Source organism: Delphinapterus leucas, chromosome 2 (genome assembly GCF_059928025.1).
Source record: "Delphinapterus leucas isolate spDelLeu-1000000601 "Yukka" chromosome 2, BTC_Dleu_Yukka2, whole genome shotgun sequence".
In the NCBI taxonomy this organism is placed as follows: Eukaryota; Metazoa; Chordata; class Mammalia; order Artiodactyla; family Monodontidae; genus Delphinapterus; species Delphinapterus leucas.
Genome location: NC_143130.1, coordinates 38,310,007 through 38,335,138, shown reverse-complemented (window position 1 = coordinate 38,335,138; position 25,132 = coordinate 38,310,007). Strand labels below are relative to the sequence as shown.

At 40.0% G+C, this 25,132-nt stretch overlaps 1 protein-coding gene across 1 annotated transcript in view; it reads left to right on the top strand.

Moving 5' to 3' along the window:
- ADAMTSL3 (ADAMTS like 3) overlaps window positions 1–25,132 on the top strand; it is a 376,368-nt gene that overhangs the window by 99,941 nt on the left and 251,295 nt on the right. Inside the window, 1 exon segment of the mRNA XM_089906711.1 lies at window positions 23,621–23,748. Within this exon segment, the coding sequence (XP_089762837.1) occupies window positions 23,621–23,748 (128 nt within the window).

The window sequence follows — 25,132 nt, the reverse complement described above, 5'->3', positions numbered from 1 at the left end:
GGAATCAGGCAGTATTTGTCCTTTTTTTGTCTGACTTACTTCACTAGTATAATGGGCTTCAAGTTTCATCCATGTTGTAGCATGTATGATAATTTCATTCTTTTTTAGACCTGAATCATATTCCATTGTATGTATGTATTACATTCTGTTTATCCATTCATCTGTCGATGGACATTTGGGTTGTTTCCACCTTTTGGCTATTCTGAATAATGCTGCTGTGAACATGGGTGAACAAATGTCTGAGTCCCTGCTTTCAGTTCTTTTGGATTTATACCCCAAAATGGAATTACTGGATCATATGGTAATTCTATTTAATATTTTTTTTTAGGAACCACCAGACTGTTTTCCACAGGGGCTGCACCATTTTGCATTTTCATCAGCAAAGCATAAGTGTTCCAATTTCTCTACATTTTCCTCAACACTTGCTTTTTTTTGTTTGTTTGTTTTTGTTTTTAATAATAGTCAACCTAGTGGGTGTGAAGTGTTATCACATTGTGGGTTTTCATTTCCATTTTCCTAATGGTTAGCGATGTTGAGCATCTTTTCATGTGCTTATTGGACATCTGTATATCTTCTTTGGAGAAATGTCTATTCATGTCCTTTGCCCAATTTTAATTGAGGTGTTTCTTTTTTGTTCGTTGACTTATTTTTATGCACTCTGGATATTAATCCCTTATATGATATATGATTTGTAAATATTTCCTGCCTTTCTTGGATTCCCTTTTCATTCTGTTAATAGCATCCTTTGATGCACAAAAGGTTTAAATGTTGGTAAAGTGCCTTTATTCTTGAATAGGTCTTGGACGAGTGTAATACAATATTCTTAGATGGTTCTTTTTTTCTTTCTCCCGCCCTCCCTTCCTCCCTCCCTCCCTCCCTCCCTCCCTTCCTCCCTTCCTCCCTTCCTTCCTTCCTCCCTCCCTCCCCTCCTTCTTTCCTTCTGTCCTCCCTTCCTTCCTCCCTCCCTTCCTTGCTTACTTCTTTCTGCCCTGCCTCCTCCCCTCCTTCCTTCCTTCCTTCCTTCCTTCTGTCCTCCCTCCCTTCCTTCCTTCCTTTTCTTTCTTTTTTTGTAATATTTAGGGATTGCTGCCCTGTCTTATGTCATTAAATGTTATTGTAGAGAAGGCAGACATTTCCCCTGCAAATGACTTGCTGTCACTACTTGAATGCCTCAGAAATTCTCCCTCTCCATAGCCTCCCAGGAATGCTTACTTTTTGTTTTAATTGGAAAAAAATATGCAAAGAAAAAGAAAAATGCAGAGACTAGTATAACAGATTCATATATATCTACCACCCAGAATTAACTAATGCTAGTATTTTGTCATGTTTGGGTCACAGTACTTTTTTATCAGTATTTTATGTGTGTAGAGTCTTAGAAGTTACTTGGCTTGAGTTCTGAGAGGCAGAGCTGAGATGAGGATTCACAACCAAGTGATTTATTCAGGAAGCATCTTCAGTGGAATCCAGTTAGGGAGTGGGAGAAGCAAGATAGGGAAGGGGAAAGGAAAAGAGCACAGCCAAGGGGGGTTTTCAAGTGAAGTCCCAGCCTTGCCTTATCCTATGGGGCCCACTGGAGGGTAAATTATACTGTGCAGAGTTTGCCCTGCCTCAAGGCTGGGGAGCTGGGCCTGAATCTAAAGTCTGAACTACATTACCATAAAGATATTGGCTTTCATCCTCTTAGCATTTCAGTACTTGCAGAATCTGTAGTGATGTTCCACACTTCATTCTTGGAATTGATTTTCTCTCTCTTTTTTTCTTAAGTAGTCTTGCCAAAGAATTTAGCCACTTGTTTTCATAATGAACCCATTTTTAGGTTTCTTGATCTTCCTTTTTATATTTTTGTTTTCTATTTCATAATTGCTGTTTTTATTTTCATTATTTTCCTCCTCTACTTTCTTTGGGTTTTGTTTGCTGCCATTTTTCTAATGTCTTGAAATAACTGAGATCATTGATCTTTTTCACCTTTCTTCTTTTCAAGTATGTGTATATGTAAAACTACAAATTTCTTTCTAAGCACAGCTTTAACTGCTTTCTCTAAGCTTTGATATGTAATATATTCACCTTCATTTGTTACGAATATTTTCTAACTTTCATGATGCTTTCTTTTTTGACTTGTGGGTTATTTAAAAGAAACTCTATTAATGGCAACCTATTGAACTGGAGAAGATATTTGCAAATCATATATCTGATAATATATCCAAAATATATAAAGAACTTATATAACTCAATATTTAAAAACAAACAAACAACCCAATTAAAAATGGGCAGAGGGCCATCATCAAAAAATCTACAGACAATAAATGCTGGAGAGAGTGTGGAGAAAAAGGAACCCTCTTACACTGTTGGTGGGAATGTAAATTGATACAGTCACTATGGAGAACAGTATGGAGGTTCCTTAAAAAACTACAAATAGAACTACCATATGACCCAGCAATCCCACTACTGGGCATATACCCTGAGAAAACCATAATTCAAGAAGATACATGTACCACAATATTCATTGCTGCACTATTTACAATACCCAGGACATGGAAGCAACCTAAGTGTCCATTGACAGATGAATAGATAAAGAAGATGTGGCACCTATATACAATGGAATATTACTCAGCCATAAAAAGAAATGAAATTGAGTTATTTGTAGTGAGGTGGGTGGACCTAGAGTCTCATACACAGTGAGGTAAGTCAGAAAGAGAAAAACAAATACTGTATGCTAACACATATATATGGAATCTAAAAAAAAAAAAAAGGTTCTGAAGAACCTAGGGGCAGGACAGGAATAAAGACGCAGATGTAGAGAATGGACTTGAGGACATGGGGAAGGGGAAGGGTAAGCTGGGACAAAGTGAGAGAGCAGCATTGACTTGTATATACACTACCAGATGTAAAACAGATAGCTAGTGGGAAGCAGCCACATAGGACAGGGAGATCAGCTCGGCGCTCTGTGTCCACCTAAAGGGGTGGGATAGGGAGGGTGGGAGGGAGATGCAAGAGGGAGGGGATATGGGGATATATGTATACGTATAGCTGATTCACTTTGTTATACAGCAGAAACTAACACAACATTGTAAAACAGTTATACTCCAATAAAGATGTTAAAAAAAATGGGCAGAGGACTCGAATAGACATTTTTCTAAAGAAGACATACAGATGGTCAACAGGTACATGAAAAGATGTGCAACATCACTAATCATCAGGGAAATGAAAACTATCATGAGATAATCACCACACACCTGTCAGAATGGCTATTCTCAAAAAGACAAGAGACAACAAGTGTTGGTGAGAATGTGGAGAAAAAGGGAACCCTTGTGCACTGTTGGTGGGAATGTAAATTGGTGCAGCAAATTATGAAAAACAGCATGGAGGTCCTCATAAAACTAAAAATATAACTACCATACAATCTGGCAATTCCACTTCTAAATATTTATTCAAAGAAAATGAAAATACTAAGTTGAAAAGATATAAGTACTCCTATGTTCATTGCACTGCTGTCTACAATAGCTAAGATATGGAAGCAAGCTAAGTGTCTATCAACAGATGACTGGATAAAGAAGATGTGATATATATATATATATATATATATATATATATACAATGGAAAATTATTCAGCCATAAAAAGAAAGAAATCTTGCCATTGTGACAACATGGATGGGCCTGGAGGGCTTTATGCTAAGTGAAATAAGTTAGACAGAGAAAGATAAATACTGTATGATTTCACTTATATGTGGACACTAAAAAACAAAACAAATGAACAAACAAAACAGAGACAGTGTCATAGGTACAGAGAATGAACTGGTGGTTGCCAGAGGGGAGAAGGGGAGAGACTGATGAAATAGGTGAAGGGGATTAAGAGGTACAAGCTTCCAGCTATGAGATAAATAAGTCATAGGGATATAATGTACACATAGGGAATATAATCAATAATATTTAACAACTTTGTATAGTGATGGATGGTAACTGGTCTTATTGCAGTGACCATTTCATAATGTATAAAAATATTGAATCACTATGTTGTATACCTGAAACTAAATTAATATTGTATGTTAATTATTACTCAATTTAAAAAGCCCAGCTGGGGGCTTCCCTGGTGGCGCAGTGGTTGAGAGTCCGCCTGCTGATGCAGGGGACACGGGTTCGTGCCCCAGTCCGGGAAGATCCCACATGCCGCGGAGCGGCTGGGCCCGTGAGCCATGGCTGCTGAGCCTGCGCGTCCGGAGTCTGTGCTCCACAACGGGAGAGGCCACAACAGTGAGAGGGCCGCGTACCATAAAAAAAAAAAAAAAAAAAAAAAAAATCCCAGCTGAGTTTTTTGCAGAAATTGACAAGCTGATCCTAAAATTCATATGGAAATACAAGGGACCTAGGATATCAAAACAATCTTGAAGTGGCAGAAGAAAGTTGGAGGACTCAGTTCCGGATTTCAGACCTTATAGCAAAGCTATAGTAATGAAAACAGTGTGATGGTGGCATGAGGATGAACATATAGATCAATGGAATAGAATTGAGAGCTCAGAAATAAGCCCTCATATTTATGGTCAACTGATTTTTGATAAGGGTATCAAAACAATTAAAGAATAGTCTTTTCAACAAATGATTTGGCTGTATAACTCTATATACTAAAAACCATTGAACTGTGCATGTTAGGTGAATTTTATGATATATAATTATATGTCGATAAAGCTCTTTAAAAATTATAAGAAAAGGGCTTCCCTGGTGGCGCAGTGGTTGAGAGTCTGCCTGCCGATGCAGGGGACACGGGTTCGTGCCCTGGTCCGGGAAGATCCCACATGCCACGGAGCGGCTAGGCCCGTGAGCCATGGCCGCTGAGCCTGCGCGTCTGGAGCCTGTGGTCTGCAACGGGAGAGGCCACAACAGTGAGAGGCCCACGTACCGCAAAAAAAGAAAAAGAAATCATAAGAAAAGAATATCTCTTAATTTCTGATTATTTAGACATTTTAAAGTTTTTTATTGACGTTTAGCTTATTTGATTTGTGGGCAAAGAAAATACTTGTATGATTTCAATCCTTTGAACTCTTAAGATTCACTATATGGCCCAGCTTATGATCGATTTTTACAAACGTTTTATACATACAAAGAGTATATAGTCTGTAGTGGTTGGTTATAGGTTTCTATACATGCGTATTCATTCTATTTGTAATTGAATTGTTTCAATACCCTATATGCTTAATGATTTTTCATCTCTTTGGTAAGTTAACGTGTTAAAACTTCCCACCATGACTGTGGAATTTTCTCTTTCTTCTTATAGTTCTGTCAGTTTTTGCTTTATATATTTTGAGGTGATTTTATAAGGTACATCCACTTTTAGAATTTTTGTTCCATCCCGGTGAATTCAAACTTCCAACATCATAAAGCATCTCTATTTGTCTCCTCATCTTTAAGTCTACTTTAGTGTAACTAAACTAGATTTATTTTGGTTAGTAGTCTTATGGTATCTTTTTTTTCAATTTTTTATTTTCAGTCTTTGTGGTCTTTATATTTAAGGAATGTCTCTTTTAAACAGAATATAATTGAGTTTTCAAAATTCATCCTGATAATCTTTGTCTTTTAGTTGGTGAATTTATTCTATTTGGGTTTAATGCAATTATTGTTATATTTGCATTTAAATCTTTCATTTTACTATGTGCTTTTAAAATGTATCCATCATTTCTATGTTATTTTTTCCTCTTCATTTTTGCTTTCTGTTGGATTCATTGAATATGTGTCCTTATTGTATATTTTCCCACCTATTCATTTCGAAATGTACACTCTTTTCTATTCTTTTAGTGGTAACACTAGAGATCAAAATAGGTATTCTTTTTAAAAAAATTTTTTTTATTGAAGTATAGTTGATTTACAGTGCTGTGCCAATCTCTGCAGTACAGCAAAGTCACTCAGTTATACACAAATAGACATTCTTATTTTTATATTCTTTTCCATTATTGTTTATCACAGGATATTGAATATTGTTCCCTGTATATACAGTAGGACCTTGTATATCCATCCTATATGTAACAGTTTGCATCTACTATTCCCAAACTCCCAATCCTTCTCTTCCCCCCAACCACTGGCAACCACAAGTCTGTTCTCCATGTCTGAGTCTGTTTCTGTTTCATAGATATGTTCATTTGTGCCATATTTTAGATTCCACATGTAGGTGATATCATATGGTATTTGTCTTTATGATTTACTTCACGTAGTATGACAATCTCTAGGTTAATCCATATTGCTTCAAATGGCATTATTTCATTCTTTTTTATGGCTGAGTAGTATTCCATTATATATATGTACCACTTCTTTTTTTTTTTTTACATCTTTATTAGAGTATAATTGCTTTACAATGGTGTGTTAGTTTCTGCTTTATAACAAAGTGAATCAGTTATACATATACATATGTTCCCATATCTCTTACCTCTTGCATCTCCCTCCCTCCCACCCTCCCTATCCCACCCCTCCAGGCAGTCACAAAGCACCAAGCTGATCTCCCTGTGCTATGCAGCTGCTTCCCACTAGCTATCTACCTTACGTTTGGTAGTGTATATATATGTCCATGCCACTCTCTCACTTTGTAAAAGCTTACCTTTCCCCCTCCCCATATCCTCAAGTCCATTCTCTAGTAGGTCTGTGTCTTTATTCCCATCTTACCCCTAGGTTCTTCATGACATTTTTTTTCTTAAATTCCATATATATGTGTTAGCATATGGTATTTGTCTTTCTCTTTCTGACTTACTTCACACTGTATGACAGACTCTAGGTCTATCCACCTCATTACAAATAGCTCAATTTCGTTTCTTTTTATGGCTGAGTAATATTCCATTGTATATATGTGCCACATCTTCTTTATCCATTCATCGGATGATGGACACTTAGGTTGCTTCCATGTCCTGGCTATTGTAAATAGAGCTGCAATGAACATTTTGGTACATGACTCTTTTTGAATTATGGTTTTCTCAGGGTATATGCCCAGTAGTGGGATTGCTGGGTCATATGGTAGTTCTATTTGTAGTTTTTTAAGGAACCTCCATACTGTTCTCCATAGTGGCTGTACCAATTCACATTCCCACCAGCAGTGCAAGACTGTTCCCTTTTCTCCACACCCTCTCCAGCATTTATTGTTTCTAGAATTTTTGATGATGGCCATTCTGACCGGTGTGAGATGATATCTCATTGTAGTTTTGATTTGCATTTCTCTAATGATTAATGATGTTGAGCATTCTTTCTTGTGTTTGTTGGCAGTCTGTATATCTTCTTTGGAGAAATGTCTATTTAGGTCTTCTGCCCATTTTTGGATTGGGTTGTTTGTTTTTTTGTTATTGAGCTGCATGAGCTGCTTATAAATTTTGGAGATTAATCCTTTGTCAGTTGCTTCATTTGCAAATATTTTCTCCCATTCTGAGGGTTGTCTTTTGGTCTTGTTTATGGTTTCCTTTGCTGTGCAAAAGATTTGAAGTTTCATTAGGTCCCATTTGTTTATTTTTGTTTTTATTTCCATTTCTCTAGGAGGGGGTCAAAAAGGATCTTGCTGTGATTTATGTCGTACAGTGTTCTGCCTATGTTTTCCTCTAAGAGTTTGATAGTTTCTGGCCTTACATTTAGGTCTTTAATCCATTTTGAGCTTATTTTTGTGTATGGCATAGGGAGTGATCTAATCTCATACTTTTACATGTACCTGTCCAGTTTTCCCAGCACCACTTATTGAAGAGGCTGTCCTTTCTCCACTGTACATTCCTGCCTCCTTTATCAAAGATAAGGTGACCATATGTGCGTGGGTTTATGTCTGGGCTTTCTATCCTGTTCCATTGATCTATCTTTCTGTTTTTGTGCCAGTACCATACTGTCTTGATTACTGTAGCTTTGTAGTATAGTCTGAAGTTAGAGAGCCTGATTCCTCCAGCTTCGTTTTTCATTCTCAAGATTGCCTTGGCTATTTGGGGTCTTTTGTGTTTCCATACAAATTGTGAAATTTTTTGTTCTAATTCTGTGAACAATGCCAGTGGTAGTTTGATAGGGATTGCATTGAATCTGTAGATTGCTTTGGGTAGTACAGTCATTTTTACAATGTTGATTCTTCCAATCCAAGAACATGGTATATCTCTCCATCTATTTGTATCACCTTTAATTTCTTTCATCAGTGTCTTATAATTTTCTGCATACAGGTCTTTTGTCTCCTTAGGTAGGTTTATTCCCAGATACTTTATTCTTTTTGTTGCAGTGGTAAATGGGAGTGTTTGCTTGATTTCACTTTCAGATTTTTCATCATTAGTGTATAGGAACGCCAGAGATTTCTGTGCATTAATTTTGTATCCTGCTACTTTACCAAATTCATTGATTAGCTCTAGTGTTTTCTGGTAGCATCTTTAGGATTCTCTATGTATAGTATCATGTCATCTGCAAACAGTGAAAGCTTTACTTCTTCTTTTCCGATTTGGATTCCTTTTATTTCCTTTTCTTCTCTGATTGCTGTGGCTAAAACTTCCAAAACTATGTTGAATAAGAGTGGTGAGAGTGGGCAACCTTGTCTTGTTCCTGATCTTAGTGGAAATGGTTTCAGTTTTTCACCATTGAAGACGATGTTGGCTGTGGGTTTGTCATATATGGCCTTTATTATGTTGAGGAAAGTTCTCTCTATGCCTACTTTCTGCAGCTTCTTTATCATAAATGGGTGTTGAATTTTGTCAAAAGCTTTCTCTGCATCTATTGAGATGATTATATGGTTTTTCTCCTTCAGTTTGTTAATATGGTTTATCACATTGATTGATTTGCGTATATTGAAGAATCCTTGCATTCCTGGAATAAAGCCCACTTGATCATGGTGTACGATCCTTTTAATGTCTGTTGGATTCTGTTTGCTAGTATTTTGTTGAGGATTTTTGCATCTGTGTTCATCAGTGATATTGGCCTGTAGTTTTCTTTCTTTGTGACATCCTTGTCTGGTTTTGGTATCAGGGTGATGGCGGCCTCGTAGAACGAGTTAGGGAGTGTTCCTCCCTCTGCTGTATTTTGGAAGAGTTGGAGAAGGGTAGGTGTTAGCTCTTCTCTAAATGTTAGATAGAATTCGCCTGTGAAGCCATCTGGTCCTGGGCTTTTGTTTGTTGGAAGATTTTTAATCACAGTTTCAATTTCACTGCTTGTGATTGGTCTGTTCATATTTTCTATTTCTTCCTGATTCAGTCTTGGCAGGTTGTGCATTTCTAAGAATTTGTCCATTTCTTCCAGGTTGTCCATTTTATTGGTATAGAGCTGCTTGTAGTAATGGTCTTTTGTATTTCTGCAGTGTCCATTGTAACTTCTCCTTTTTCATTTCTAATTCTATTGATTTGAGTCTTCTCCCTTTTTTTCTTGATGAGTCTGGCTAATGGTTTATCAATTTTGTTTATCTTCTCTAAGAACCAGCTTTTAGTTTTATTGATCTTTGCTATCGTTTCCTTCATTTCTTTTTCATTTATTTCTGGTCTGATTTTTATGATATCTTTCCTTCTGCTAACTTTGGGATTTTTTGTTCTTCTTTCTCTAATTGCTTTAGGTGCAAGGTTAGGTTGTTTATTCGAGATGTTTCCTGTTTCTTAAGGTAGGATTGTAGTGCTATAAACTTCCCTCTTAGAAATGCTTTTGCTGCATCCCATAGGTTTTGGGTCGTCGTGTCTCCATTGTCATTTATTTCTAGGTATTTTTTTATTTCCTCTTTGATTTCTTCAGTGATCACTTGGTTATTAAGTAGTGTATTGTTTAGCCTCCATGTGTTTGTTTTTTTTACAGATCTTTTCCTGTAATTGATATCTAGTCTCATAGCGTTGTGGTCAGAAAAGATACTTGATACAATTTCAATTTTCTTAAATTTACCAAGGCTTGATTTGTGACCCAAGATATGATCTATCCTGCAGATTGTTCCATGAGCACTTGAGAAAAATGTGTATTCTGTTGTTTTTGGATGGAATGTCCTATAAATATCAATTAAGTCCATCTTGTTCAGTGTGTCATTTAAAGCTTGTGTTTCCTTATTTAGTTTCATTTTGGATGATCTGTCCATTGGTGAAAGTGGGGTGTTAAAGTCCCCTACTATGAATGTGTTACTGTTGATTTCCCCTTGTATGGCTGTTAGTATTTGCCTTATGTATTGAGGTGCTCCTATGTTGGGTGCATAAATATTTACAATTGTTATATCGTCTTCTTGGATCGATCCCTTGATCATTATGTAGTGTCCTTCTTTGTCTCTTCTAATAGTCTTTATTTTAAAGTCTATTTGTTTTTGATCTGAGAATTGCTACTCCAGCTTTCTGTTTTTTTATTTTTTATTTTGCGGTACACGGGCCTCTCACTGTTGTGACCTCTCCCGTTGCGGAGCACAGGCTCTGGACGTGCAGGCTCAGTGGCCATGGCTCACGGGCCTAGCCACTCTGCGGCATGTGGGATCTTCCCAGACCGGGGCACGAACCAGCGTCCCCTGCATCGGCAGGCAGACTCTCAACCACTGTGCCACCAGGGAAGCCCACTCCAGCTTTCTTTAGGTTTCCATTTGCATGGAATATCTTTTTCCATCCCCTTACTTTCAGTCTGTATGTGTCTCTAGGTCTGAAGTGGGTCTTTTGTAGACAGCATATATATGGATCTTGTTTTTGTATCCATTCAGCCAATCTGTGTCTTTTGGTGGGAGCATTTAGTCCATTTACATTTAAGGTAATTATCGATATGTATGTTCCTATTCCCATTTTCTTAATTGTTTTGGGTTTGTTATTGTAGGTCTTTTCCTTCTCCTGTGTTTCTTGCCTAGAGAAGTTCCTTTAGCATTTGTTGTAAGGCTGGTTTGGTGGTGCTGAACTCCCTCAGCTTTTGCTTGTTTGTAAAGGTTTTAATTTCTCCATCAACTCTGAATGAGATCCTTGCTGGGTAGAGTAATCTTGGTTGCAGGTTTTTCTCCTTCATCACTTTAAATATGTCCTGCTAGTCCTTTCTGGCTTGCAGAGTTTCTGCTGAAAGATTAGCTGTTAACCTTATGGGGATTCCCTTGTGTGTTATTTGTTGTTTTTCCTTTGCTGCTTTTAATATGTTTTCTTTGTATTTAATTTTTGACAGTTTGATTAATATGTGTCTTGGCGTATTTCTCCTTGGATTTATCCTGTATGGGACTCTCTCTGCTTCCTGGACTTGATTAACTGTTTCCTTTCCCATATTAGGGAAGTTTTCAACTATAATCTCTTCAAATATTTTCTCAGTCTCTTTCTTTTTCTCTTCTTCTTCTGGAACCTCTATAATTCAAAGGTTGGTGCGTTTAATGTTGTCCCAGAGGTCTCTCAGACTGTCCTCAGTTCTTTTCATTCTTTTTTCTTTATTCTGCTCTGCAGTAGTTATTTCCACTATTTTATCTTCCAGGTCACTTATCCGTTCTTCTGCCTCAGTTATTCTCCTATTGATCTCATCTAGAATATTTTTAATTTCATTTATTGTGTTGTTCATCGTTTTCTGTTTCATCTTTAGTTCTTCTAGGTCCTTGTTAAATGTTTCTTGCATTTTGTCTATTCTATTTCCAAGATTTTGGATCGTCTTTACTATCATTATTCTGAATTCTTTTTCAGGTAGACTGCCTATTTCCTCTTCATTTGTTAGGTCTGGTGGGTTTTTATCTTGCTCCTTCATCTGCTATGTGTTTTTCTGTCTTCTCATTTTGCTTATCGTACTGTGTTTGGGGTCTCCTTTTTGCAGGCTGAAGGTTCGTAATTCCTGTTGTTTTTGGTGTCTGTCCCCAGTGGCTAAGGTTGGTTCAGTGGGTTGTGTAGGCTTCCTGGTGGAGGGGACTAGTGCATGTGTTCTGGTGGATGAGGCTGGATCTTGTCTTTCTGGTGGGCAGGTCCATGTCTGGTGGTGTGTTTTGGGGTGTCTGTGGCCTTATTATGATTTTAGGCAGCTTCTCTGCTAATGGGTGGGGTTGTGTTCCTGTCTTGCTAGTTGTTTGGCATAGGGTGTCCAGCACTGTAGCTTGCTGGTCATTGAGTGAAGCTGGGTGCTGGTGTTGAGATGGAGATCTCTGGGAGATTTTCGCCATTTGATATTATATGGAGCTGGGAGGTCTCTTGTGGACCAGTGTCCTGAAGTTGGCTCTCCCACCTCAGAGGCACAGCACTGACTCCTGGCTGCAGCACCAAGAGCCTTTCATCCACACGGCTCAGAATAAAGGTGAGAAAAAGTAGAAAGAAAGTATTAGTAGAAGTAGAAAGAAAGAAAGGAGGGAGGGAGGGAGGAAGGAAGGAAGGAAGGAGGGAAGGAAGGAAAAAAGAAAGGAAGAAGATAAAGTAAAATAAAATAAAGATAAAATATAATAAAGTTATTAAAATAAAAAATAATTATTAAGGAAAACAAAAACATAAAACGGATGGATAGAACCCTAGGACAAATGGTGGAGCAAAGCTATACAGACAAAATCTCACACAGAAGCATACACATACACACTCACAAAAAGAGGAAAAGGGGAAAAAATCATAAATCTTGCTCTCAAAGTCCACCTCCTCAATTTGGGATGATTCGTTGTCTATTCATGCATTCCACAGATGCAGGGTTCATCAAGTTGATTGTGGAGCTTTAATCCGCTGCTTCTGAGGCTGCTGGGAGAGATTTCCCTTTCTCTTCTTTGTTCTCACAGCTCCCAGGGGCTCAGCTTTGGATTTGGCCCCGCCTTGCGTGTAGGTCGCAGGAGTGCGCCTGTTCTTCGCTCAGACAGGACGGGGTTAAAGGAGCCGCTGATTCGGGGGCTCTGGCTCACTCAGGCCCGGGGGAGGGAGGGGCACGGAGTGCGGGGCGGGCCTGCGGCGGCAGAGGCCGGCGTGACGTTGCACCAGCGTGTCGCGCGCCGTGCGTTCTCCCGGGGAAGTTGTTCCTGGATTCCGGGACCCTGGCAGTGGCGGGCTACACAGGCTCCCCGGAAGCGGGGTGTGTGGATAGTGACCTGTGCTCGCACACAGGCTTCTTGGTGGCGGCGGCAGCAGCCTTAGCGTCTCATGCCTGTCTCTGGGGTCCGCGCTTTTAGCCGCGGCTCGCGCCCGTCTCTGGAGCTCCTTTTAGCAGCGCTCTTAATCCCTTCTCCTCACGCACCAGGAAACAAAGAGGGAAGAAAATGTCTCTTGCCTCTTCGGCAGGTCCAGACTTTTCCCCGGACTCCCTCCCTGCTAGCCGTGAGTACCACATCTTCTTTATCCATTCATGTGTCGATGGACATTTAGATTGTTTCCATGTTTTGGCTATTGTGAAGAGTGCTGCTATGAACATAGGGGTGCGTGTATCTTTTTGAATTGTAATTTTGTCTGGGTATATGCTCAGGAGTGGGATTGCGGGATCATATGATAATTCTATTTTTAGCAAAACATGGATTCTTGACTTATCAAGGTCAAGTATTAATTGGTCCTTTCAGCCTCTTTTTAGGTGATACAGGATCTTAGGGTACTTTAATGTCATTTATCACTCTTCTGATTCATATGCCATTGTTGTCAGATATATTAATGCCATATAAATATTTTAAACTCCACAAGCCACGATAAATGCTGTTTTATATAGTTGCTCTTTATTTAGAATTACCCACATTCTTCTTTACCATTTCATTTTTTGCTCTTCATTTCTTTCCGTATCTCCAAGCTTCCTTTAACCCTAAGAACACCTTTTAGTATTTCCTTTAGGACTGGTCTGCCTGTGGTGAATGTCTTTATTTCATTTATGGAGGAGATTTTTGCTTTTCTAGTTGTTCTTAGTGGGATGGTTGGTCCATATTACCCAGCCTACCATTACTCTCTATCAGACTTTTATATTTGGCTTCATCTGCTTCACCTTTCTATTCAGTCTTACCTGATGTTGTGCCATACATGCTTCATGATGACTTACCAAAGTATCATCGATAATATCCTATTAAGTCTGTCTTCATGTAAAGTAGCTTTATATTTAGGAATTTCTTTTTAACAAAAAAAATACAGTCAAAACAAAACTAAACTAAACCCAATTGTATTAGGTCACTTTTATTTATGCCTCTCGCTACAGTTGGAGGCTATGGTTGTTTTCTAACTTGTCTAGTAGCCAGGAACATTGCACTAATGGAAAAAAAGTAACCTAGATATTCTCATCCTTATACAGGATTGTGGGGGGGTGCTGTACAGAGGTGGTCTGTGTAGTTCCTGGGATGGGCTCCCTGGGGACAGTGATGATCTGTGTGTTAGTGATAGCACAGGCGTGTTCTAGAATATGATTTGTCTATGCTTCGGGCATTTTTATTTGAGCTTCTTAAATACACTAATATTTTATATCTGAAATACCCCAGAGACAAAGCCCAGGGGTGCAAAGGGAGTAGAGTTTAGACACTGAGCACCATGGAATAACTTCTTAAACGCTGCTTCTCTGGGCACATGGCTGAACTCAGTGTCCAGTGAAGACAGCAAAGCATCCTGTTTTGCTTTATTTTTGTTATTTGTGTGTATGTTTCTTACTCTCTAGAGCGTGATGTTCTGTAGCGAGACTGAAGAATCTGACATCAGTACAAATACACATGTCTCTTGCTTACCTTCAAACCAACAGTCATTCATCACCAGCAAGCTCCCCGTTGGACCCCCGGGGGTCAGGCAGGTACTGTGAATCCTCATAGTGGCTGGATGGAGACTGTACAAATTGGAGGGCATATGCCCCTTCAAAACTGTGTGACCGCCCTTAGTTTGAGTTATTACCATGTTGGGATGTGGCGCCTATATTGATTTCCTCTTTCCTTTTCCCAAGAAGTCAGAAATCGAGATTTTTATGTGAAATCTCCATATCTTTAAACATTAACAAATAATTCCTTCTTTTTGGTAAACCATATAATTATAGTTAGATGGATCAGACCCACAGGCCAGATTCCTCCTGGCACCACCAGTATGCTCCCTTTATCTTAGCTGTAATCTAGGCACTGCTCGCATTCTGTACCCAAGGGCACTGAGCATCTCGCCTCAAGGGTAGCGCTAGGATGGTTGTGAGGCTGAGATGAGCATCTCCCACAAGTCACTTAATCCGGAAGCCCAAGAGTCATCCTAGCGCCTCCTTTCTCCCTGCATCTGGTCAGCACCCAGGTCCTGTTGGTTCTAGCTCCTTCAAACCTCATGTCTGAAAGAGTAGGTCTAAAAGTTTTCCTCACAAGAAAAAAAAAATTCTAACTATGTATGGTGATAGATGTTAACTAGACTTCCGGTGATCATTTCTCAATGTGTGCAAATAACGAATCATTACGTTGTACACCTGAAACTAATGTAATGTTAACGTGTCAGTTATGTCTCAATTAAAAAAATTGGACAAATAAACAACAACAACAAAACCCCTCAAGTCTATGTCCTCCTCTTCCAGACACTGGCAGTGTCTAGCCTGGGCTCTTGTTTCTTGCCTGTCCTATACAGTGGCCTTCCAGCTCTGCACCCTCCTCCCTCAATCTTTCCCCACAGTCCTGCCAGAGTAATTTTTCCAAAATACAGTTTGCCGAAGTCACTCCTCTGCTCAAAAATATTCCAGGAAGTCAATAAATTGCTGCGTTGGAAAGCTTCCCTTTGTTCTCCAGATCCGCTCTCCACCGCTCCCCACCCTGTGCTGGCCCCACCCGGGGGGCTGACCTGGACGGACTGCATCAGTGGTCTCCCTTGCCCTCGGGCTCCTGGTCGGGTTTGGCCAATGGTGAGCACTGCAGGGGATTGGAGAGAGGGAGGAGAGAAGTGTACTTGTTTCCCCAGCTCCCACTTGGTGAGGCTGCTGTGGGCTGTAATTCTTGACCAAAGGCCTTAGCTTCTGTCAACCAGCCCTTGACCTACAGCCTCTGCCTGCCCTCACCGCATCTTGCAGACAAGGCCCAGGCAGATAATGTGAATTGTCTGATTCACAGGGCCTGCCTGGTACCAGACCCGGTGTGTTGCACCAGCCCTGTGGTTTCCCTGTACCGTGTTCCCATCTTAGTAAAGAGTGTGTGTGGGTTTTTTGAAAATTGAGGTACAGTTGATTTACAATGTTGTATTTCTGCTGTACAGCAAAGTGTGTTTTTAAAATGCTTCTCAAATTATCCCCATCTGAATCTGCCCTCTTTCCCCCTGGGACCTAGTTCTCTGACCTCATATAACGGACTAGATTGCTGTATGCAGAAGGCCTGTCCCACTCTCAGAAGTCTAGAGTGTTTAGTCGGTGTTCCTTCATCTTGATGTGGAGAAGCCTTGGTTGCCATGATTTGGAACCTCTTCATAACATTTGTGGGAGGTATTTTTTTCTTTTACTACAACAATAGGTGGAATCAATCTCTAATCCAGCAATCTGAGAGCCAGGGTGACTGGAGTACATAACCAGGAGTACATAAAACCAGGTCAGTCTATGCCTGGCTAACTAGGGGAGGAGACTCAAGGAGGTGAGGAATCCCAGAATTGGGGCCAGCCTCCTGTATAGTGGGGCTGGCAGGAAAAATCCAGGGAGCAGGATGCTTTCTCAGAAGCAATCCTGGACCATACTGACCTCAGCCTCAGGGAAGCAAGGCTTGTTAGTTAGTTCTGTATCTTCACTTACTGGTCACCTGCAGATAGAGCTGCTCTAAGAGGAGGGTCTTGGTGTTGTTTTGGGGTTTGCCAAAGGAAGCAGGACTTAGCAAACGTGCTTGTGTTTGGGGAATAATGAGAAATATCGTGTGCTTGGAATATGGGATGCAGTGTGAGCCTGAGCTGCAGGAGGATGAGACAGAGCAGGTCATGGAGAGCCTGGACGTACAGAACATGTGCCCTGAGGAATCAGTGAAGGGCTTTAAGAAGGTGGTAAAATAATAGGTAACACATTGGCTAGGAAAGGGTAGACCAAATCCTAGCAAGTGGTCATTGACCATCAGGGTAATGACGTGTGGATATATGTACCTTCCATTAGAGGATAGAATGGACCAAGAAGACAGAGGTGTATGCCTATCACGTAGCTTTAGCTATGTTAGTGTTTTAGGTATTCTGGTTGAACTGAGTTGTTGAGTCTCTGTGACAGCTTCAGTGACATTTTATGTCATTTACCTAATTCATATTTTTTAAAATTTGTTGTTAAAGATCTTAAGGTAATATTGACCTGAAAGAATGTATTTACTGTTAAAATCTGGGTCGTTTGTCATTTCCTTAAATAACCTTTGTGGTAATGCTGGAATAAACCTTTATTTGATGTCTGGGAAGTAACATCCCAGTGGAACCTATTTTATTTTGAGTTGTTTTTAATATGGACCTGTTAATATAGCATTTCCGATAAGTGACCTTATACGTGAAATCTGTGTTTAATTGCTGACGTTTTTGCAAGACTGGTAGAGCTGTGCTATTCATTATAAGTCACAGATTTAAGACCTGTCAGGGAAATATTTTATGATTTGATTTATGCATGGGGATCCAAGAAGGCAAGAAGTCCTCGAGTCTTTATGAGAATGTGAGCACAGTTATTCCTACAATATTTTTGGCTTCTACCAGTCCTATTATATAATGAGTAAACAACATCTTTTCTGAATTTTTCATCCAAAATATACTCCCTAGCTAGAACTTTACTTAGGAAAATATGACTTTCTAAGAGATCTTTAAGCCTGATAGTAACCAAACAGCACAAAGTACATTTTACCTCTTTGGATATATTTTCATAAGGTTCCTCTTTAGTGTTCCTCCCACCCCTTATAAAAAGAACTTTTATTGGGTGTTTTATTGCATAAAGTATACATGTTCATCGTATAAAACTGGGAAATATAGATGAGCAAAAGGAAGAAAATAGGAAAGTGTTGTAATTCCATTATAATTAGAAAATAAAGAAGAATCAAAACTAAGAATGCACTTGCAATCCCATTACATGAGAGAAGCTGATGGGGACCTGTGAGGCTCTGCCAGGTGCTTCCAGCAGAATTAGTGTGTTCCCTGGAAAGTATGTGCCCTGGCATTCCTAACCGAGGTAGAAATTACTTCTGTCATCTCCTTGCTCTGGGTCCTTGTGTCTGTTGCTCTCAGTGACTGAGGGCTGATTCTGCCCAACCCTTCAGCCTCTCTCACGTGCTACTCACTGTCTTGAGGGCCTGATCCATGCTCATCTTCCCCGAGCCTTGAACTTTGCAAGCCCTTGGTATACGTTTGTGTGAGAAAATTAACAAATGTGTCCTGGTCTGTGAACGTTGGTCAAGAACGCGTATTCCTCGTGGAATAACTTAGATAAAATCAAAGATTTTTTGAAAAACAGAAGTGTAGCTCTGCTTGCAATATAGAGAGGGGGAAAAAAGTAAAACGACTTCATTGAGATATCAAAAGAATGTTGTGGTCAAGTGAATCACAGCAGCAGCTGTATTCGATCCAAGATGCGAAATGCTAGCTACGAGTGATGATAGGTTGGCTGCTGCCCTTGACTGGATTTCTGGTCCACAAGGGCAGGGGAGGAGCATCCATGAGCAAAAGGCAGGCCTTGTCTGGGTCAGACAGGAAGGGGTTCTGCCCGGGCTCCCCCACACCTTGGACACGTCGTTCTGGAAGCTACAGTTGTTCAGCTATAAAATGGGGATTGGTAATATCCACCTCAAGGGTTTGTTGAGAAGGTTAGAAAGAATGTAGGAAAAATATTGGCAAGGGGTGCTCACTCTGTACATACATGGTCGCCGCTTTGTGCAGGGCCAGATTCTTCAGTTCTTTCTCCATGCCCACTTCAGAGTCTGGCCCAGAACAGGGTCACTGAGTGATATGATGTTGGTTGACTCAGACTTGGGGGAAGAAGTCTATAGATAGGGTTCAGATAACAACGTACCTTATAAAATATTAATAACTTGGAGTTTAAATAATTACTTACGACAGCTCATGAGGATGTCTGAAAAGAAGGAATTGGGAATTAGTGGTACCCAACTTACAAACATAGAAGTTGCCTCTGCAGGGTGACCATCAGGTCAAACATGGGGCTGATATCAGTCAACCATATTTTATTGTCACTAGATTTCAGAGCTGGGGCTGGCCAAAGTGGGGCTGCTAAATAAAATACCTCTTCTCTCAGGAGACTCACCACCAGCCCAAGAATATAGGCCCCACCCTATGGTCCCTGATCCAGTTCCTCCTAACGGCTGGTTTCTTCCCACCCCACCACTCTTTCTGCCTCCCAACACTTGGTGATGGTGATTGGTTTTTATTTCATATTTTTATTGTAACATTAAACTGTGTTCACTGATTCCAAGTCTGATTAGTTGGCTGCTTACTTGGCATGAGGGTCCACTTACTATTTTCAAAAAGCAGAAATGTGCACATGGAATTCTGTAAGATTAGGGAGCTGTGTCCAGATTAGGGAGCTGTGTCCAGCATGTTTATCAGGGACTTGGGTGGAGCATGGGAGCTGCACAGCTGAGCAAAGTGGCTTGTAGATGGGGTGACAGGATCAGGGTGCAAACAGATCTCAGCAGGCTGGTATTCTGGGCCAAAACCAACAAGAGGAAATTCAGTAGTGAATAATGTTAAGCCTTGCTTAAGTAAAAATGCAAGAGAGCTGGCTCTCCTGTCGTTGTTTGGAAAAAGACATTATTTTGAAGAAAGATACCTTATGCTTATTGAGACATTTGCTTATTACATTTACTGAGATGCTGTGTGATTCATTCTATAGATGGCATTTTATTTAAATCCTGTTGGAGTAAAAATGTCATCTCCATTTTATAGATGAGTTTTAGAAAGGTTAAGAAACTTATCCAGAGTCACACAACTTTTAACCATTATGTGATACTGCCTCCATCATGAAATCCAATAAATGGTGTGACTAAAAAGGTAGGAAGGGAGGAAGGAAGGAAGGAAGGGAGGAAGGAAGGAAGGTAGGAAGGAAGGAAGGAAGGGAGGAAGGAAGGAAGGAAGAAGGGAGGAAGAGAAGAGGAGGGAAGAAGGAGAGATGGACACTTAGATTTCATCAAAAGAAACCTGGGTAATAGGGACACTATGTAGTCTGTATTATTCTCAGATACACTGTTATGTCCTGGATGCTACATTTTAAAATAAAAAAGGTGCAGACTGCAGAGTGCGCAGAGAGAGGAGATATTCGTGAGAGAGCCGGGACAATTGAAGGTACCAGATCGTTTGAGAAAGCTTGAAAAGGTTTCATCTGTAGAAGAGGATGGAGACTCACTGTCCACTGCTCTAGAGGATGTAAGTTCCAGGGAAGCAGGTTCTGTGTGGCTATAAAGAAGAATACACAAATATAAATGTTCAGAAATGACCCTGGGGACTCTTTGCTCAGCTCCAATGAGATTTTTTTTTTTTTCTGAATGTTTGTGTTATCATGCTGCTGGCATCAAAGGGAAGAGATGAGAACTGGGTAGAAATTGGGGATATTATTGCTACTCTTTGGAAGACGAAGAATGATGAGAAGGGCAGGAGGACTGGCTGGTAGGAAATAGCAGTGGGGTTTCAAAGCAAAATCTGACCATCTTCATGGCCAAGGAGAGGAGAAAAACTCAAGGAACCCTCTTGAGATGTCAGTTTCTCTCTGTTTTCTTAGGGGAAAAATATCTTACTGATTCAACCAAAGAAACCAAATGTCTGCATTTATAACTTGCCTATTTTAGTTATTTTAGAATAAAGATTCTTTTTTTTTTTTGTAAGTAAAGGTGGAGAAGTTATGGAAAGAAACCTGACTCTAACTATAAACTGAACAGATGGGATAGTGGGAATAAAAACAAATTAAAACAATATTGCAAAGAACTCTCAACTTTCATTTTAAACTATATATGATGATGTTTTTCAACTTTTCACATTCAACCTATCAGTATATCGAGTGACAAAATGAAAAATCAATTTCAGCTGTGTGTATTTTAAACGTTTACCGAAATGATTTGGACTCACCAACCTAAAAGCCCAGATGAGTGTATTAAACTGCTTATTGTATTTTTTATGAATTCAAACTTTATTTTATATTACATTATAGACAGGACACAGTTCTGTTTGGTGACGTTTAGTGTAGAAAATCGAACTGAACAGTGGTCTAATTAGAACAGTAAATAGTATGGGTTTAATTGGCCCTTATTCCCGATGACAGACTTGATCAGTTGCCAGGTATTTATTCTTTCCTTTCACTTGACTGTTGCTGAAATATTGCCTCTAGTAGGGCTGCTTACTGTTCTATAAATAGGTAGCTTGGTAAGAAGCCAGGAAACCCACTGACCGGTGAGATGTGGATGAAAATTATTGGAAAATCTCCTCCTTGCTTCCAGTCATTATTTATTCATTTCACATTTGAAGGTCCTTTCTACAGACCCTTCTCTTAATTTAATTTTTTTTTTTTTTTTTGGTTGGATGAGGTAACTTGTCATAAGGGCTTAAGGAAATCTGTGCAATATCTAGTTGAGTCCCATGCTTCGGTTTATTAGTATGTCAGGGTTTCCTTCATAAACTCTCCTGGTTTCCAACTTAGAACTCACCTATTAAGTCCTGTCTGACTTGAGCTTTTCTGTATGTCAACAGGATGTGGTTTTGTTTGTTTCCTTGCTTGTTTTCAATTAAAATATTAAAGTGTTGGCTTAAAAAAAAAAACTTAAAATTCAGAGACAAAAGAACAAAAGAATTTTAAATTTCCTGGCACCTGGAAGTAGCCACTGCTAACATTTTACTTAACCTCTTACTCATTTCCCTAGGCATGTACACATTTACCTGTATTAAATATGATATAGGCTTACATTCTTCTCTAAAGATTGCCTTTTACCCTCAAAGTTTTTTTTTGGCTGCGTTGGGTCTTTGTTGCCGTGCGCGGACTTTCTCCAGTTGCGGTGAGCGGGCTACTCTTTGTTGCGGTGCACAGGCTTCTCATTGCGGTAACTTCTATTTGTTGTGGAGCACGGGCTCTAGGCACCTGGGCTTCAGTAATTGTGGCACGCGGGCTCAGTAGTTGTGGCTCTCAGGCTCTAGAGCGCAAGCTCAGTAGGTGTGGCGCACGGGCTTAGTTGCTCCGCAGCATGTGGGATCTTCCTGCACCAGGGCTCGAACCCGTGTCCCCTGCACTGGCAGGCAGATTCTTAACCACTGCGCCACCAGGGAAGCCCCCTCAAAGTTTGTTTTAAAAGAAATTTCAAAACCCATAAAAGCTCAGATAAAACTAACATCTATTATAGCACCACCTGGCTTCATCGAGTTGAACGTTTTGTCATAGTTGCTTCAGATCTTTTGGGGGAGGGCTGGGAGGGGAATAAAACATTCTGTTGGCATTCCTCTTGTGTCCTTCGCCAACAGGGTGCACGCCGAGTCGTGCTCCCTCCATCCTTAGAGGCAATTTGGTGGGTTTTCTTCCAGCCCACATACTTGTACTACAGCATTTTCGTGTGGATGTTCATATACTTACTCCTTTATCTATAGGTGAAGAGAGAGAAAATGCTATGTGTGTTTTTATTTTAATGTAATTCAACCTATCAGTCTTTTGCTTTGGGGTTTTCTCCCTTTGTTGACACATCTAGGACACTCTTTGCTACATCAAGCCTGTAGGACTTTTAATCTATAGCTTTTTTAGTATTTTATGGGTTCAGCATTCAAAATATTAATTTCCGGAATATATCTGAATTCATTTTGGTGTCTTTTGTGAAGAAGTTGTCTATTATTTTCTTTGAAACCATGCATCACACCGACTTGTGGTTCTCTGTGATGTCCTTATACTTGGGTCTGTTTCTGGACTCTTCTCTGTCTTACCTTAATAGATCTGAATGCTTATTGCTATGCCAATTCTATACTGTTTGAATTGAGGTAATTTCCCTCTAATTTTCCTTCTTGTACAGTTTTTTCTTGGCTCTTGTAGACATTTACTCCACCAGATGAACTTTAGAATCATTTTGTTAGGGTCTAAAAAAAAAAATCCCCTTTGGGATTTTGATTGGAGTTATCATAAATTTATAGATTAATTTGGAGAGAATTTTACAGTATTGACTCCAGCTGTTTAGGACTACGTGTTTCTCCATTTATTCGAGTCTCCTTTAGGCCTCTTTGTAATGTTTTGTACATCATTTCTTTTCATATCTAAATCTATCTATATATTTAAAATTTTTTAACTACCCCTGTTCTCTTTTCTTTAGAGTATCTTGATATAAGTCAATGGTGGCAAGTTCAGAAGACAGATTAATACAAACAGCATTCATAATTGAACCTTCTCTATTTTCTTGGACCCTGAAGCTTTATCTTTGTTTTCTTGGGGTGAAGCCTCTCTCAGGAGGTTCCACAAATCCTCCTGCAAAATGGTTTCTTTAGAGTAAGCACCAGTCTATATGACAGACAATGAGAGAATTTCTTAGGTACAAGCTGGGACCCTGCTATGTAAGTTATAAAAACAAAATAATAGTAATGAATATTATTTATATTTAGCCAATTTATTTAAATTTTGGAATGATAAAATTTCAAATTTAAAACTGAGCTTGGAAGCCATCTGGATAAAACCTTCATAAGATGGAAAGGTACTCATGTGTCACGAGTTTCCATATAAAACTATCTTGTGTGTGTGTGTGTGTGTGTGTGTGTGTGTGTGTGTTTTAATGTAGCCATTCCAAAACAATGCATTTTTAGGCAACTTTAGTCTTTGTGAACAGCTTAGAGTAAGACTCTGGAAAAACTGGGAAAGCTTTTGGGATATTTCTAGCATTTTGTCGATAATTTATTGCATTTTTTCACTTTACAGACTGCAAGAAACACTCGTTCGGATGAAGACAAAGATAGCAACTGGGATGCTTGGGGTGACTGGAGTGACTGCTCCCGGACTTGTGGGGGAGGAGCGTCCTATTCTCTGCGGAGATGTTTGACTGGCAGGTAAGTGGTGGCTTTTCCTGTTCTTCTCTGTGGGGTGTCAGCACCTTTGGATGGGTGAGGTTGGGAAGACAACTGGGCTTCTTGGCTTTGGAAGGTGCCGTGATGGTGGTGTAAGTTACCAAGTTACCATATTTAAATAGTAATGGCCGCATTTTCACGCGTGTGGCCATACCCCTCCACATGAGACTCCCAGCTTGCAGCAGCTGGGGCACTCCACACTTTGGGCTTTAAGGGAGGGGAGGCCGGCATGATAAGTCACTGGCCCAAAGTTGTTGAGACCTGGGGTAAGAGGTCAAGTCTTCTGTGTTCCACCCTTGAGTTGTTGCCATTTTAATCACTTTCGGTTCACTTTCTCTGAGCAACCCATTGATTAAGAAGGTAATGCAAGGTCTGTGCTCCCAGCTTAGAAATGTTTATGTTAAGCAACATTTGTTAAAATGTAAGATCAGCTTCTTAAAAAATAAACGTACACTGTAAGAAACCCACAGTTATCATTGCTCTTGAGACAATTTGAGGTAATTCTTCAAGGGGTAGTGTCAATCCCAGCCAAGGATTTTTACCTGAGCTCTCAGGTAAGACAGAACCCCAAGTGGATGGAACCGGATGTGCTGGTTCTGGACAAAAGAAGACTCCAAGATCATGGCAGCCAACTTCAGTTTGGGGATGTTGTCCAGTGAAAGAGGGAATGGCCGTTCCCTGAATGTGTAAGGTATAGAGCAGAAATGCTCTGGATTCCATCAAGGTCGCTGTTTTATGGCATATTAAAGAGTGACCACGTACATTCTCATTTTTCCTTGAGACAGCACAGAGCAGGGCAGATATGAGACTGTAGACATGGCCTTTGAGAAGGAGGTCTCTGAGTCCACTCCAGGAAAGCATGGGAAGGCTTCTGGAGTTAGTGTTGGTGTCATTATCTTAGGGCAAGTTCTGACTCAGAGCTTGGAACCCTAAGTAAATGGTTGCAGAATTGAGTCCGGGGATTAGTCTCGCAATGACAAAATGGTATAGCTGCTTCTTCTGTGTTACCTTGGTGAGGAAATAAAGGCCCTCTAAGTGTGTCATACCGTATGGATGTTGCATTGTACCGGGATGTATTTATCCTGGTGAGGTTTGTAATAGGGGGCCTTTGTTCCTGTGGGCAAGGGTCAGGGAGGGTCTTCTTAGGTAGGGAGCAAGTTCTTACCCACCGCTGGTCAGTCATTTGAGGGAGAAGTTTCCAGCATGGAGACTGGCATGGAAGGTGGGATTTTGGCATCTCAGTCCAAATCTGAGGGATCTGAATAATTTGCAAAGAATGGTAGGGTTCAGGTGGGAAAAGAGTGGGGTTTATTTGTGTTTGTCTTTTCTTTATGGTATGTACCTCCCCAGTCACCAACTAAATATA